At 39.8% G+C, this 15308-nt stretch overlaps 1 protein-coding gene across 1 annotated transcript in view; it reads left to right on the forward strand.

The window, feature by feature from the left end:
- The window catches only part of NGRN (neugrin, neurite outgrowth associated), a gene marked incomplete at its 5' end in the record, with an annotated part of 130351 nt that extends 115610 nt beyond the window's left edge, over positions 1-14741 (forward strand). The window contains 10 exon segments of the mRNA XM_080935372.1: positions 13196-13257; positions 13259-13348; positions 13773-13829; positions 13831-13891; positions 14087-14242; positions 14246-14449; positions 14453-14490; positions 14492-14527; positions 14529-14547; positions 14551-14741. Coding sequence (XP_080791498.1) covers positions 13196-13257; positions 13259-13348; positions 13773-13829; positions 13831-13891; positions 14087-14242; positions 14246-14449; positions 14453-14490; positions 14492-14527; positions 14529-14547; positions 14551-14706 — 879 coding nt within the window. The 3' untranslated portion in view covers positions 14707-14741.
- Between the last annotated feature and the right edge of the window lie 567 nt (positions 14742-15308).

Below are 15308 nucleotides of genomic sequence, written 5' to 3' on the forward strand. Positions count from 1 at the left end.
GAACATTATAAATTCACTAATGAAGACTTCATGATTTATTTGTAAGGAACAACCACCTTTTATGAGCTTCAGATTTGGAGGGCAAGTTCCATCCTTAGGCTTATGGAAAGAGCTTCTGGTCAGGGAATATAGAGTGCTGAGAACTTGAACCAGAGACAAAGAAATTGAAAGGCCCATACCAAATGTGAGGTTGATTCACTCCAGGCTTAATTCTCCTGTTCTGAGGTTTGTGTTCCTGTTCATTTTATATATTTATGAAACCTTGCTTGTGTGCTTGGGCATTTATAACAACATATAAGAAACAAATTGGTACCCTTGGGAGCTCACAAAGCAAAAGAGGAAACAGGAAGAGAGACCTGCAGATATATAACACCATGCGAGGGAGAAAGTCCCCCTTTCACTTACTTTTAATTTTTCAATTTTCTACTAAATCATCTCATGCACATTAAATACTTTGATTCGGACTTGTCTTTGATACAGAGCTGTGGCAGTGACAGATAGCCTTGGACATTTTGGAGAAAATAAATAGTTATCACAGCAGGGCCTTGTCTTGTAATCCTCAGCTTTAGATTTAGAAGTTGCTTGTCTTACTATAAATGTGATGCAGTTCTGACACTTAAACCATAGAACCACTCCATGCACAGATGATCCATTTAAACCAATTCATCTTTAAGATAACTGATGAATCTTCTGCTGTCTTGAATATCTGGGTGTGAGTTGTGCCTCATTATTTATAAACAGAATCAAGTTAGATGGTAAATGCAGTTGTGGTTTAATTTTGCCATTCTTGGGGCCAACCATCAGAATGAGCTCAGGGAACCTGGTGGAGGAGCAGGCATAAGGACTAGAGGGGAGCAGGGGAATTGCAATCTGTAGGAACTGGCCTGACCAACCAGTTCTCCCAGAGTCTAGATTACCAGCCAAGAAATGTACCTGGAGGGATCCATGGCTCAGATACATATGTAGCAGAGGATGGCCTTGCCTGACAGCAACTGGAGGGGGGGGTGCTTGGTCCTGGGGAGGTTTGATGCCCCCAGCATAGGGGGATGCTGGAGCAGTGGGGGCAGGGGAGCATGGCTGGGGGGGGGGGAGCACTCTCATACAGGCAAAGGGAGGACAGATGGCAGACATAGGGATGGGGGGGTTGGTGGAGGGGTAACTAGGAGGTGGGATAACATGGGATGGGGGGGGTTGGTGGAGGGGTAACCAGGAAGGATATCATTTGAGATGTAAATAAATGGAATGATTGTAAAAAATTTTAAAAGGAGTCTAAATAAATTGATTCCAACAGGTAAGCATAACCATTTTAGGTTTTAAAGGTCTAATTCATTTCTTGAATAATGGTATAAGTCTTCATATAAAAAAGACTTGAGAATTTAAAAAAAAATGATTCTTAGTTTTTGATGTCATAGAATTTGGTAATGAATTTTGATTATATTTATCCCCATTATTCTCTCTAATCCTATTCTACTCTCATTGAATCCCTTCTTTTTCCCATTACGATCCCTTTGTACCTTCACATCTTTTTCTTTTTTAATGACAAACTGGGTGTACCATGGATTGCCTGGCATGGGTAAGGATTTATTTACTTGGGCACTGGCAATCTACAGGTATCTGTTCCACTGGAAAGAAAACTTACTTTCACTACCCATAACAGCCCAGGACAGAGAAAAGCTATTTAGTTAGGTATAGGGCTTCATGGGCTTCTCTAATCTCTGGTGAATTGTTATCAAGTCAGTGCTGTGTAGGTCCTGTGAAGGTAACCATAACTACTATTGAGTTCATGATTGCAATAGCCACGTCTGTGCAGAAGTCACAATTTCACCGCACACCATCTCACCCTATCCCTTTTATATTCTTTCTGTTCCTTCTTCCCAGGTGCTCTTTTACTCTGGAGAATGGGCTATAAATGAGATTTGGCAATATTAATCTTACAGATGTACCTATATTCCTTACATTTTTGAATGAAAACACTTGATATCAAATTGGGAAATTAAAATAAGTTTCATTGGATGAAGATGTGAAAAATAAAGCTGTGTAGAAACTTACCTAGTTTTGATGTTAAAATTTTCTCCAGCACAAATGAGACACTTAGGTATAGAATACAAGAACATAGTAGGGAGCCATATCCTAATTGTATGACCATGGAGAAACCTTCTGCATTTCCATGTTATTATTATTATTATTATTATTATTATTATTATTATTATTATTATTATTATTATTATTATTATTATTATTTGGAAAGTAGAATAATAATACCCAACGCTCAGGCACAAAACAGGTGGCATTTGTCTAAGTACTTCCAAGTAATTGTCTCTCCACCATCCCACTAAATTGAATACCTATTTGCATACCAACTACTTTAACAAGAACTATGAAAATCAGGTGTTAGTCACAGCAAGTGGAACCTCCTTCTATTCAGTAATTCTCAGCATGGTTGCTTAATTTTTATGACCCCATCTGTGATACCCGTCAGGGGAGTTATTATATTGGTCACACCCGTTCTGATCTGTGGAAACTCACAATAATATTTTGACCAATTCAGAAATATATCACTGGCAAAATGATCAGTTTCTGCAAACTCTAATGCTGATACTAGTACAGAGATGTCCAGACATGAGAATATATGCATTAAATTTTATATTTCAATTTGGAAGCATAGTGATTTCTTTCATAAATACACTTCTAAAAGTGTGATCACTTTATTTTTTTCTGTTGAAAATAGATTCTTCTCTTATAAAATACATCTCAACAGATTCCCCTCCCTTCATACTTCACAGCTCACAACCTCACCCCTCCACCAGGCCTATTTCCCCTCTAGTTCCCTTCAGCAAAGCCAACCCATGGAGATATAACAACTGAATATGATAAAACAAGATACATCCAGACAAGGGATAAGTCACTTGGGACACCCTCATAGACTCCAGGAAGTTTCCAATGCACCAGATGTTCACATCATCCCAGAAATTCCCCTATTCCAGCCATTTGGCATGCAGTCCTTCTTTTATTCCCCCAGACCTGATCCCTCCTTCTCCCAGGCCCAACCACTCCCAATCTACCCACAAAATCTATTCTATTTCCTCTTTCCAGGGAGATCCATGCATGTGCCCTAGACCTTTTCTCTTTACTTAACCTCTCTAGGTCTATATATTATAGCTTGCTTACCATTTACTTCATAGCTAATACCTTCTTAAAAGTAAATACACACCATATTTGTCTTCTGGGTCTGGGACAAAGTTTTGGTAAGGTCGGGGAGAAGGAGATAGCGGGAGATTCAAGAAGAACATGGAAGCAGATGTAGATGTTTCTCTCGATGTATCTCTACATAGATAAAAGGTTGTTTTGAATATTTTATAAGGGAAGGAACTATACAGGATTATTTGACTTATCTAGGTGGACAAATTATATCATACCAATTGAATCAGAGTATTTTGGTGTGTTCTTTGATGTGGCAACTTAATTGAGTTCAAAGAGGGTGTAGTGGTGGGACTCACAAAGCCCGCCACAGAGTTGGGATGTATGTGTGCAAGGCTTAGCAACAACCCACCAAGGGAAAGTGAGAGAAAACAACATGCTGAGCAGTTTTGGACCACCCAGGACAGAAGCAGCTAGGATAGGCAGAGTGGACTGCCTGGGAAGGGAACAAAATAGAGAAGGTGGCTTATAGATCATGTAACAGAGTAGCAGCTGGGACCTCAGTTGCCATGTGGCTCTAAGGGGGCCAGCCCTAGTGTGGGGATTAAAGGTTACATTCCAGTTTTTACAGCAACATTACCTCACTCAAGATGATTCATTTCTAGTAGCATCTATTTACCTGCAATTTCATGATGTCATTTTTATGTCTTTTAAAGCTGAGCAATAGTCCATTTTGCCAATGTTGTACATTTTCTGAGGGACATTTAGGTTGTTTGCAGTTTCTGGGTATGATGAATAAAGCCACAGTGAACAAGGCTGAGCAAATGTCCTTGTGGTAGGACCTAGTCTCCTTCGGGTATATGATCAAGAGTGTATTAGCTGGATCTTGAGGTAAATTGATTTGTAATTTTCTGAGGAACCACCATATTGATTTCCATAGTGGCTGTACAGGCATGAACTCCCACCAACAACAGAGGAGTGTTCACCTTGCGTTACAGCCTTGTCAGCATGAGCTGTCACTTGTGTTACTGCTCTTAGCCATTCTAACCCATCTGTAATGGAATCTCAAAGCAGTTTTGATTTGCATTTTCCTCCTGGCTAAGAATATTGGACATGTCTTTAAGTGTTTTTCAGCCATTTGAGATTCCTCCATTGTAAATGCTGTTAAGAACTCAACTCTGTTTTAAAAATTAGATTATTTAGGGTCTTTTTAAATAGCTGTTTTCTTGAGTTCTTTATATATTTTAGATATTAGTCCTCTGCTGGATTTCAAGTGAGTAAACAATATTTTCCTGTTTTGTTGGCTTTTGCTTTGGGATCAGTTTAATACGGTCCCATTTATTAATTGTTACTCTTCATTCCTGCACTATGGGCGCTCTGTTCAGTTGTCTCATGTGTTAATGTGTTCAAGGCAGTCCCCCACTTTCTCTTCTATCAGATTCAGTGTCTCACTTTACACAGGTGTCTTTGGTCCACTTGCACTTGACTTTGTACAGAGTGAGTTATATTTATCTATTTGCATTCTCCCAAATGCAGAAATCCAGTTTGACCAGAAACATTGGTTGAATATGCTTTTATTTTTCAGTGTTTACTTCTGCCTTTATAAAAAAAAAAATAGATGTCCACTCAATCATTTGGTTTTACCAGTGAAGGCTGGGTAGCCAGATGCTGGGCTGGATACCTGCTAGCTCAAAAAGACAGAAAAAGCATCTTGCCTATCTTCCTCCCCAGCCAACACCTCAAAAGGAAGTTCTCATTCTCTAGTTACCTCAAAAAACCTTCATATTGGATGTCCTTCTCTTCTACTTCTTGACCAACTCTCTATCCAGCCTCCTGACATCTTCTTACTCTTTATGTTTTTTATTCCCTATGTTTAATTTCTGTCACCTGGTTGCTTGCTCTTCCTCTTGATCTATTATTGAATTTATTTAATCCTGTTTACAATAATGAGAAAGCTCTGGGATTAAAGGTGTATGTCAGAGCTGAGCCACACCACAATTAAAACAGAGTTTTCTCGTAAATCACACACTCAGGGTTCACAGTGTGATCAGATATCCTGCAATAGATATGTCTGTTTTTATGGGAATACCATGTATTGCTAAAGCTCTGCATTACAACTTGAAATGACCTTTGTCAGTCTTTTCATTGTTCTAGATTGTTTTAGATATCCTGTAAATTTTGTTTTTCCATATGAAAATGAGAAATGTTCTTTCAAGTTCTATACAAAATGGGTGGGAAATTTAATGGGTATTACATTGAATTTGTAGTTTGATTTTGGTTGAATGGCCATTTTTACTATATTTATCCTACTGATCCATGAGTGGGGGAGATCTTTCCATCTTCTGATATATTCTTAAGTTTCACTCTTTAGTGACTTGTACTTGTTATCATACTACTAAGATATTTTGTCCCCTCAGGAATTGGAGAAAAGATCACCCAGAGACTGCCTCACTTGGAGATCCACCCCATATGTAGCCACTAAACCCACCACTAGTGCTCATTCCAAGTAGTGCTTAATGGCAGGAGCCTGATATAGATGCCTCCTCAGAGGCTCTGCCAGAGCCATACTGATACAGAGGAGGATGCTTGCAGTTAACCATCAGACTGAACATGAGGACCCCAATGAAGAAGCTAGAAAAGGGAATGAAGGAGTTGAAAGGGTCTGCAACCCCATGGGAAGAACAAAATGATCAACTAACAAAACCTACCACTGCTCCCAGGGACTAAAACACCAACCAATGAGTTCTCATGGAAAGACCCATGCCCCCAGGTGCATATGCAACAGAGGATGACATTCTCTGACATCAAAGGGAGGAGAGGCCTTTAGTCCAGTGAAGGCTTGTTTTCCCAGTGTAGGGGAATGCCAGCATGCTGAGGTGGGAGAGGGTGGTTGGGAGAGGGAGCATCTTTAGGGAGGCAATGTGAGGGGGATGGGGAATGAAATTGGGGAAAGGGGATGACACTTGAAATTTAAATGCAAGAATACCCAATAAAAATGAGGCAAGACACTGTGGCAGGGAAGTGAGGTGGGAGGAAATGGGAGATGATATGTTGGAGACACAGGAAGCTGGAAAGGTGAGGGAGAGGAGGCTGAAGCTGGTGTTCTGTTGCAGTGCTAGGGAAGACCCTGAGGATTGGGTCTAGGGGAACCAGTTGGGCCTGGGGGAGCCAGAGAGAATAGATAAGGTTCACAGGCAGCGTACCCAGTCTTTGTGCTCCCTTTCTAACAGACATGACAAAATTATCTTCCCACAGATAATAAAAACAAAATATCTAGAAAACTGTTTTTAGACAATGGAAGGAAATGATTAAATATGAATAGATGAATTACCAAGAATTGATTAATGGTCTTTTACATTATGAATCATGGAAAGCCAAAAATTTCCCTAAAAATTAAATTTACAAATTTTCATTGTTTTATACGTATTGTCTCCATGATGTAGAATTCTTGTGGTATCTGAATTATAAAAAGAAAAAAATTATTTCCCTATACAAGGGAAGAGACACTGCTTTCACCATCATGCAAATGCTTTAATAAGTACCAAAATGGAACATTTATCCTACACTATAAAAATCATCTCTTGCTTGCAAAATATTTAAATTCTGAAGTATAAGCACTCTTGCATGGCTAGTATATAAGAAAGAATAATTGATGTTTACACTGAAGTTCACTTCAATAATAAGCTAGATCAACCTAGAAATCCCTTTCTGGAAGGTTCCACTTGATATTGTTTGCTATACCCCCAACCCAGAAACAATGCTCCGTTTCTTCATCTGTCTTCTTGCACTATATGGGGCCTTGTGACTCCATCAACCTGCTTTCTCTTTCTCTGTCTTTTATTATTCTCTGACCTTATTACTTATATTATTTTTCTTTCTAGAATTATTTACTTTCCAAACCTAATGTCATTATGGCATCTAGATGTTTAAGAATGGTTGTGGAGTAGAACAGTACTATGGACCACAATGCTTCTGATAACTCCAACCTTCTACATGGGGCATGAACATGGTTTTAAAGGGAGAGGTACTTGTTCTATTCTTACTGAAAAAGAACGGCACAGATTTCTAAGGTCTGAACTTTGGTACGATGTGCTGCAGCTCATAAGAACAAATTCATGACTTTAATTCCGTTGTTTTTCATTAGAGGAAAATGTTCACATTTGAAGTAGAAGAGATAAAACTAATATGGTATTTGGATTGTTTTCAAATTGAAAGGAGTTAATTTTAAAGAATTAAAAATTAGAGGGGAGATACTAAACACTGGAGGAATGGAGTTGGTCTTGATGATTCAGAATTGAACCAATCTGATTTTTGCAGTTGACCTTTGGGTTTGGGGGGTTTGTTTGTTTTGAAGAGAAACACTTAAAAAATAAGAGCTAGATCATTATCATTTTAGTTATGTTATTTAAATGTTTCTTCTTATCTGTAGATTTTAAATAATAATGATTTTATTAAGTAATTTAGATTTTAACATTTTTAATTTATTCTTATTCTTTAATCTTTTTTTTACATTCTGGATTTCATCCACCTCCCAGACTGCTCCCGATCCCATACTTTCCCCTATTTCCAAGAGGATGTCCCCATACCACTAACTTCACCACACCAGGCGTCCCCACTCCCTAGCACCTCAAGTCTCTCTAGGGTTATTTACCTCTTTTCTCACTGAGGCCAGACTAGGCAGTCCCCTGCTGTATATGTGTCAGGGTCCTCATTTCAGCTGGTGTATGCTGCCTGGTTGGTGGCTCTGTCTGAGAGATCTTGTGAGTGTGTGTGTGTGGGGGGGTTCAAACCAGTTGAAACTGTTGGTATTCTCGTGGGACTGACTTCCTCCTTAGCTTCTTCCAGCTTTCTTCCATTATAACCACAGGGGTCCCTAGCATCTATCCATTGCTTGTTGGGCTTATCAGAGGTCAACCATACTAGGCTCCTGTTTGAAAGTACACCACAGCATTAGTAACAGTGTCAGGCTCTGGGGATTTCAATTTGGTCCTGTTGCTGGACATCCTTTCTTTTATGCCCTTACCATTTTTATTCCTGCAGTGCCTTCAGGCAGGAAAAATTCTGGGTTAGAGCGACCCATCCCTCCACTTGATGTCCTGTTCCTATACTGCAGGTGAACTAAACTATACAAGTTCCCCCTCCCCACTGAGGAGCACTTCATCCAAGGTTCCTTCCTTTGAGTCCTATGAGTTTCTCACCTCTCAGGTCTCCAGCACATTCTAGAGAGTCTCCCCACCTCCAACCTCCTGAGATTCTAACAGTTTTTAATGTATTTTCAGTTTGAAATGGTACAGAATTAAGGAACTAGAAAGACATGTTGGATCACATTGGGAAATCTTTGAGATGAGTTCTTAATAAGGAAAACAAGCTGAAGTTCATAGACACCATGAGTGTAAGAAGTTATTTTGTGTGTGTGTGTGTGTGTGTGTATTTATATATATATATATATATATATATATATATATATGCAGTTGAAGGGGAAAAGTAATCTCATAGTTTTCAGAGGACTTTTATAGTTAGTCCCTAGTACAAAAAAATCCTCAAGAGGAGTCACATTTATGAGCTCCTGTATGCAAATATTTTCATTAGGGCATTCTTATAGAAATTCAATGATATGTAATAAACAAAACAAAGCAAGCAAAGAAACAAAAACCAAATTAGTTTTACGATCCATATAGAATATGCAAAATATAGTCATTTTCATTCTCCTTCCATGAATGAGGAATTTTGTCTTTTAAGATTTACTGTTCCTTCTAGTTACACGCCATTGTCCAGGTAGATAGGAGGATTCATTCTCAAAGACTGTGTCCATGCCCAAATCCCTCTAGATGCCTGTTCATGTTTTTTCTCTTGATTTAGTGCCTTTATGCCCTTTAGTTCTTGGTTAAATATTAGAGCCCAAGTTATGGGCTCCTACTTCAATGTAAACTTTCAGAGCTTTTCAATGTAGAAGTTTGTGCTCATACTTCTCTCAAATCTCCAAGCTTTGCAATGTAATAATTTTAAATATATATTATTTAATAAGAATATACAAGCATTCTATAATTTATCTCTGAAGTTATAAATTCTGTGAATCAAAGAACCCATTTTCTTCAGAAGTATATATTGCTAAGGTCTATAAAAATACAGAATCATTGGGTGGTTTTACCTTTGGAACAAAAAATGAATATCTAACATTCTAATAATACATATGTATGCTCATATAATTTTGTACTTCAGATTAACAACAGCTCTCAAGCATGGAAGCTAACAAAATTAGAACTTAATAACATTCCCTTCCTTTCAGAAGTATATATGGTGGTACGTACAACACTGAAGTCAGTGTTAAATTCTAAAATGTCCTAAAGATATGTTATAAACAGTATGTCTTATAAAGTTCTGAAACCTTAACTTCAAAGTAGAGAGATTCCAATTAGTACTAACTACAGAACTTGCAATTATTTTTTTGACTTCTCCATTGAATCATTAAAGTGATTCTTTTGTGAACTAACTTTTTTCTTAGAGCAGGATACCAGGACTCTTTTTAAAAAAATTGATTAATTTCTTTTTTAAAATAATTTTTATTGGACATTCTCTGTATTTACATTTCAAATGTTATCCCGTTTCCCCTTCTCCCAGAACCTCTCCCCTTGCTTCCATGAAGATCGTCCTACTCCCAACCATGTACTACCACCTCAGCGCCTTGGCATTCCTCTTTACTGGACCAAAGGCCTCTCATTCCATTGATGTCAGACAATGTTATCCTCTGTTACATATGCAACTGGAGCCATGGGTCTCTCCATGTGTACCCATTGGTTTGTGTTTTTGTCCCTTGGAGCTCTGAAAGTTGGCTAGTTGATATTGTTTCTTCCCATGGGGTTGCAAACCCTTCAGTTCCCTCAGTCCTTTCTCTAGCTCCTCCACTGGGGTCCCTGTGCTCAGTCTGATGGTTAGCTGCAAGCGTCCTCATCTGTATCAGTATGGCTCTGGTGCATATCAGGCACCTGCAAGTAAGCACTTCTGGGCATCAGCAATAGTGCTTGGGTTTAGTGGCTCCATATGGGATGGATCTCCAGGTGAGGCAGTTTCTGGGTGATCAGTACTTCAGTCCCTGTTCCTTTATTTGTCTCTGTGTTTCCTCTGATTCTAGTGGGTTTGCTTCAACTTTCTTACCATTTAGTTTAATGTTGGCTACTGGTTTGCTATATATTGCTTTTACTATGTTTAAGTACGGGCCTTGAATTCCTGACCTTTCTAAGACTTTTATCATGAAGGAGTATTGAATTTTGTCAAATGCTTTCTCAGCTTCTAATCACATAATCATGTGGTTTTTTTTTTAAGTTTGTTTATATAGTGGGTTATGTTGATGGATTTCCATTTATTGAACTATCCTTGCATCCTTGGGATGAAGCCTACTTGATCATGGTGAATGATCAGTATGATGTGTTCTAGGATTCAGTTTGAAAGAATTTTATTGACTATTTTTGCACCATTGTTCATGAGAGAAATTGGTCTGAAGTTCTCTTTCTTTGTAGGGTCTTTGAGTGGTTTATATATGAATATAATTGTGACTTTGAAAAATGAGTTGGGTAGTGTTTCTTCTGTTTCATTTTTGTGGAATAGTTTGGAGAGTATTGGTATTAGGTCTTCTATGAAGGTCTTATAAAATTCTGTACTTAACCCATCTGGTCCTGGGCTTTTATTGGTTGGGAGACTCTGATAAGATCATTATAACTAAGGCTGGTCTTTAATAACAATAAAAACAACAAAAAAAGCACACACACATGGAAGCTGAACAATGCTCTACTCAATGATGACTTGGTTAAGGAAGAAATAAAAAAAGAAATTAAAAACTTTTTAGAATTTAATGAAACTGAAGGGACAACATACCCAGACTTATGGGATAAAATGAAAGCAGTGCTAAGAGGAAAACTCATAGCTCTGAGTGCCTCCAAAAAGAAATTGGAGCAAAAATACACTATCAGCTTGACAACACAGCTCAAAGCTCTAGAACAAAAAGAAGCAAATACACCCAAGAGGAATAGATGGCTGGAAATAATCAAACTCAGAGCTGAAATTAACCAAGTAGAAACAAAATGAACTATACAAAGAATCAACAAAACCAGGAGCTGGTTCTTTGAGAAAATCAACAAGATCAATAAACCCTTAGCCAGACTAACTAGAGGGCACAGAGACACTTATTCAAATTAACAAAATCAGAAATGAAAAGGGAGACATAACAACAGAAACTGAGGAAATTCAAGAAATCATCAGATTCTACTACAAAAGCCTATATATACTCAACAGAACTAGAAAATCTGAAGGAAACGGACCATTTTCTAGACAGATACCAGATACCAAAGTTAAATCAGGATCAGATAAACAATCTAAACAGTCCCATATCCCCTAAAGAAATAGAAGCAGTCTACCAGGACTCTTAATGAAATTTCCACCCACTCCCTTCCTGGAAAACTCTAGTTTGCATTCTTTATTCAACTGCTAGGCTCTGCAGCCGCTTAGCAGATCAACAGCAACTTTCCCAGGAAATGTTCTGATATAGGGCATTAAGAAGAAACATCTTGTCAGTGGGAAGTCTCAGCTCTTTGACCTCTGAAAATACCATGCTATCAGAAGGCACAAAAGTTTAAACTTTTTATTTCATGACAGTAGAACTCTGCTACAACAGAACTAGTTAATCATTGCTATTAACGCTGTGCACGGGTTATTTGATATTTTCAAGTTGCCACAGTATAGGTGTGCATAGAAGATTCACGTAAAGATTTTAGATCTTTTATAGCCAGAAACAATCTTAAATCCTGCTTTTCTGAGCATGTTTGTCAAAGAAATATCCACTGTCATTTTTAATTACAGTCTTTCTCTTTCCCTCTCCCTCTTCCCCCTCTCCCTCCCTCCCTCCCTCCCTCTCTCCCTCCTTCCCTCCTGTGTGTTTGTGTGTGTGTGTGTGTGTGTGTGTGTGTGTGTGTGTGTGTGCATGTATATATGTGTTAGGATTTTACTGCTATGAAGAGACACCATGACTAAGGCAACTCTTATAAGGACAACATTTGATTGGGACTGGCTCACAGGTTCAGAGATTCAGTTCAATGTTATCTAGGTGGGAGTGTGGCAGTGTCCAGGCAGACATGGGGCTGGAGGAGCTGAGAGTTCCACTTCTTGTTCTAAAGGCAGCCAGGAGAAGACTGGCTTCCGGGGCACTTAGGATAAAGGTCTTGAAGCCCATGCCCACAGTGACACACCTACTCTAAGGCCACAGCTCCAAAGTGCCATGTTGGGCCAAGCATATTTAAAGCAACATATGTACATATTTGTTGTTATATATGTGTGGATACAAGTGCATTTCTAAGTGCATGTGTAAGCCAGAGGAAAACGTCAGCAATCATTTCTCAGTTGTCCTTTTATCTTCTTGTTGAGACAGGGTCTCTCATTGTCCTTGAGCTTACTGAAAAGGTTTGGCTGTCTAGCCATCAAACCCAAGGAATCTACCTGTTTCTATCTCTTAGGATGCCACTGAATCTGATTTCTTCTTTCGGTTTAAAGCTCATTTGCCATTGTTCTTATGCATACATCTTTAGGCCTGACTGTGTGCAATCAGATTACCTTTTAGGAGCCCATGCTTGGGAAACACCCTCTCTCAGCAGTCATGGATCGCCTGCAGCTAGCTCTTCATCTTGTGGCTGGGGTCTTATGAAACTTCCCCTGACTATCTATAGTGGCATGTCAAGTGGTGATATCATTATGCAGATCTTGTTTAGACAAGATGCTATTTTGATTCCATGCTTGCTACATCCCTGTAGTGTCTAGAAGACATTACCTAGCAGCAGGCATCCTGGTCCTCTACTTCTTACAGTCTTTCCACACCTCTTGTGTGCTGTGCCCTGAGCCTTATGTTTAGGAGGTACACTGTCTATGTACAAGTTGGAGCCTGCCACCCCATCATCATTAACTCTCTGCATGTTGACGTGGCATAGACCTCTGTATTAGCCCATCCACACAAAGAAGTTTCTTTGATTAGGGGCAAGAGCTATGTTTAGCTATTGGTATAAGAATAAATACTTAGGCTCTGAACCTTCTCTTTGTTGGTTGTGTCTGTGCCTCTGTTGCTCGACGTGGGTTCGTCATAGGGTGTGGCGGGTCCGGGTTCTGTCAGCTGCGAACAGGACCTAGAATCTGAGTGGGAGCCAGAGGAATGGGAGCTCCAGGAAGTAGGGAGGTACCTGCTTCTTGGCGGGGGCGGGGGGGGCTTAGCCTGAAGCTAGGCTTTGCGCCCCATCACTCCTAGTGGTGTCCTACAGCTCCGAGCATCCTGCAGCCACATTTGCAGGGGCTCTAGTTTCTTCTCACCCGTTGTCTAGGGCCCAGGGCAAGTGGTCAGCTCCCTTGAGACCCCAGGTCCCGTTATTGCTTAGTGACTTGTTTTATCACCTGTTAGTTTGGCATGCTTAAACATTCGGGTGGTGTAGGTATTAGATTTCTGGGGCAGAGTACACCGTGCTTTAACATGGCAGACACAGCTGAGCTGCCTTAATGGTCAGGCAAAAGGGTGGGGCTCTCCAAGATTTAGTTTGAGACTTATTTTTGAAACACTCATTGCTTCCATGCGTGACTTTTGCCATTCCCCTCCCCCCCCCCCCCAGCGCTTTGAAACAACAGAAAAAAGCAATGCGATTCCAAAAACTACGAAGGCAAATGGAGGCCAGGTGCCCCACCTAGAACACTGACATGGGAAGCCTTGGAGCAGCTCCATGTGCAGCATGTGTTCCAGATGGAAGATACATACATTTTGATAAATATTGCTAAGTGGCCCCATGTTGATGATTCACCATTCTCCATATCCACCAGAAAGACTCTAATAGAGCTGGTCAAGACTCCTGGATACCTAGAATGCAACAATTTCACCAAGGTTCTGGGAGTCCTATCCTGAGCCTCAAACACGCATAAAATTCTGCACAAGGAATTTGCAGAGTCCTGGTCAGTTCCCGGATTGGCAGAAGGCTTTGATGGCAGCACTGATGTCATCCGAAGGGTTTTAAAAAGTAAGTTTGTACCCACTTTAGAGCAGAAACTGAAGCAGGACCGAAAGGTCTTGAAAAGAGCCGGGATTACCTGAGTGGTTTGGCAGCTCCCTGTTTCTGAGGATACCTTGAAGCGGCTCAATGCAAGCCATTTGGTGTCTGGCCCTCTCCTGATGCCAGGGGATGAAGTCTCCCCTAAAAGTCAGAAGCACAGCACAGCTTTGAAAGTGGTAAAGTCAAACATTCACAACACAGATGCACAGAAGAAACACGAAGAAAGGAAGAAAAGAATCAAAGTCTAGGAAGAAAGCTTGGTGCCTACCACCACTTCTTTGGGTCATCAGAGAGCTTCAGCGATATGCGGACAGTGATTCTAAGGAGAGTAGAGAGTGACATATGACCACGTGTTGAGAAGCTGGAAGAGTCGAAGGCTGAGGAGCCAGGTGACCAGAAGTTCAGCAGCCAAGTAGTACAGAGAGGTTGTGAGTTCTTTGACAGTACCAGAAGTTTCCTCTACAGAATTCGAGTCTGGGCCTGGCTATTGGAGATGCCTTGACACAGCTGGACAAGTAGACTTGAAGCTACCAGCAGTTTTGCCACCATTGGCCACTTTGGAGTAAGAGTTGTAAGGATGTAGGTGGAGGAGATACTTAGGACCAGACTTCTAGAGTAAGCCCGAGGATTCCCCGTGGATGGAAGTTCTCATTCATCCGTGCTGCTCTCTGGTCTCTTTGTTGAGAACAAGAATTATATGTATCCTGTCATGGAGTTTTGTGATACTGTGTTGGGAGGAAATTGAAAACTTGCCTCTTGGCCTCATTTCCTTTCTAATCACTGAACACCATTCTTGATCTAATCAGTTGGTTTCCCTATGTGCAAAATAAAGTAAAATGGAGCAGCAAAAAGAATAAATATTTAGAACTGGGGAGAAATTAAACTGACTTAAGAAAATAGCAGTAATAGATTCTCCTCTGGGGTACATGACTTTTCCAGTATATGTGACAGAGAATTGTATCCCCAGAATATGCAAAGAAATAAATAAAGAATAAAGAAAACAAAATTTAAAATAGGCTATGGATCAAATGTAGAAACCAAAATGGCAGTAAAGTCTTTTAAATTGTTCAATATCTTCTGCAATTGGGGAAATGCAGAGTAAAA

This window comes from Micromys minutus (assembly GCF_963924665.1).
Source record: "Micromys minutus genome assembly, chromosome: 22".
Lineage (NCBI taxonomy): Eukaryota > Metazoa > Chordata > Mammalia > Rodentia > Muridae > Micromys > Micromys minutus.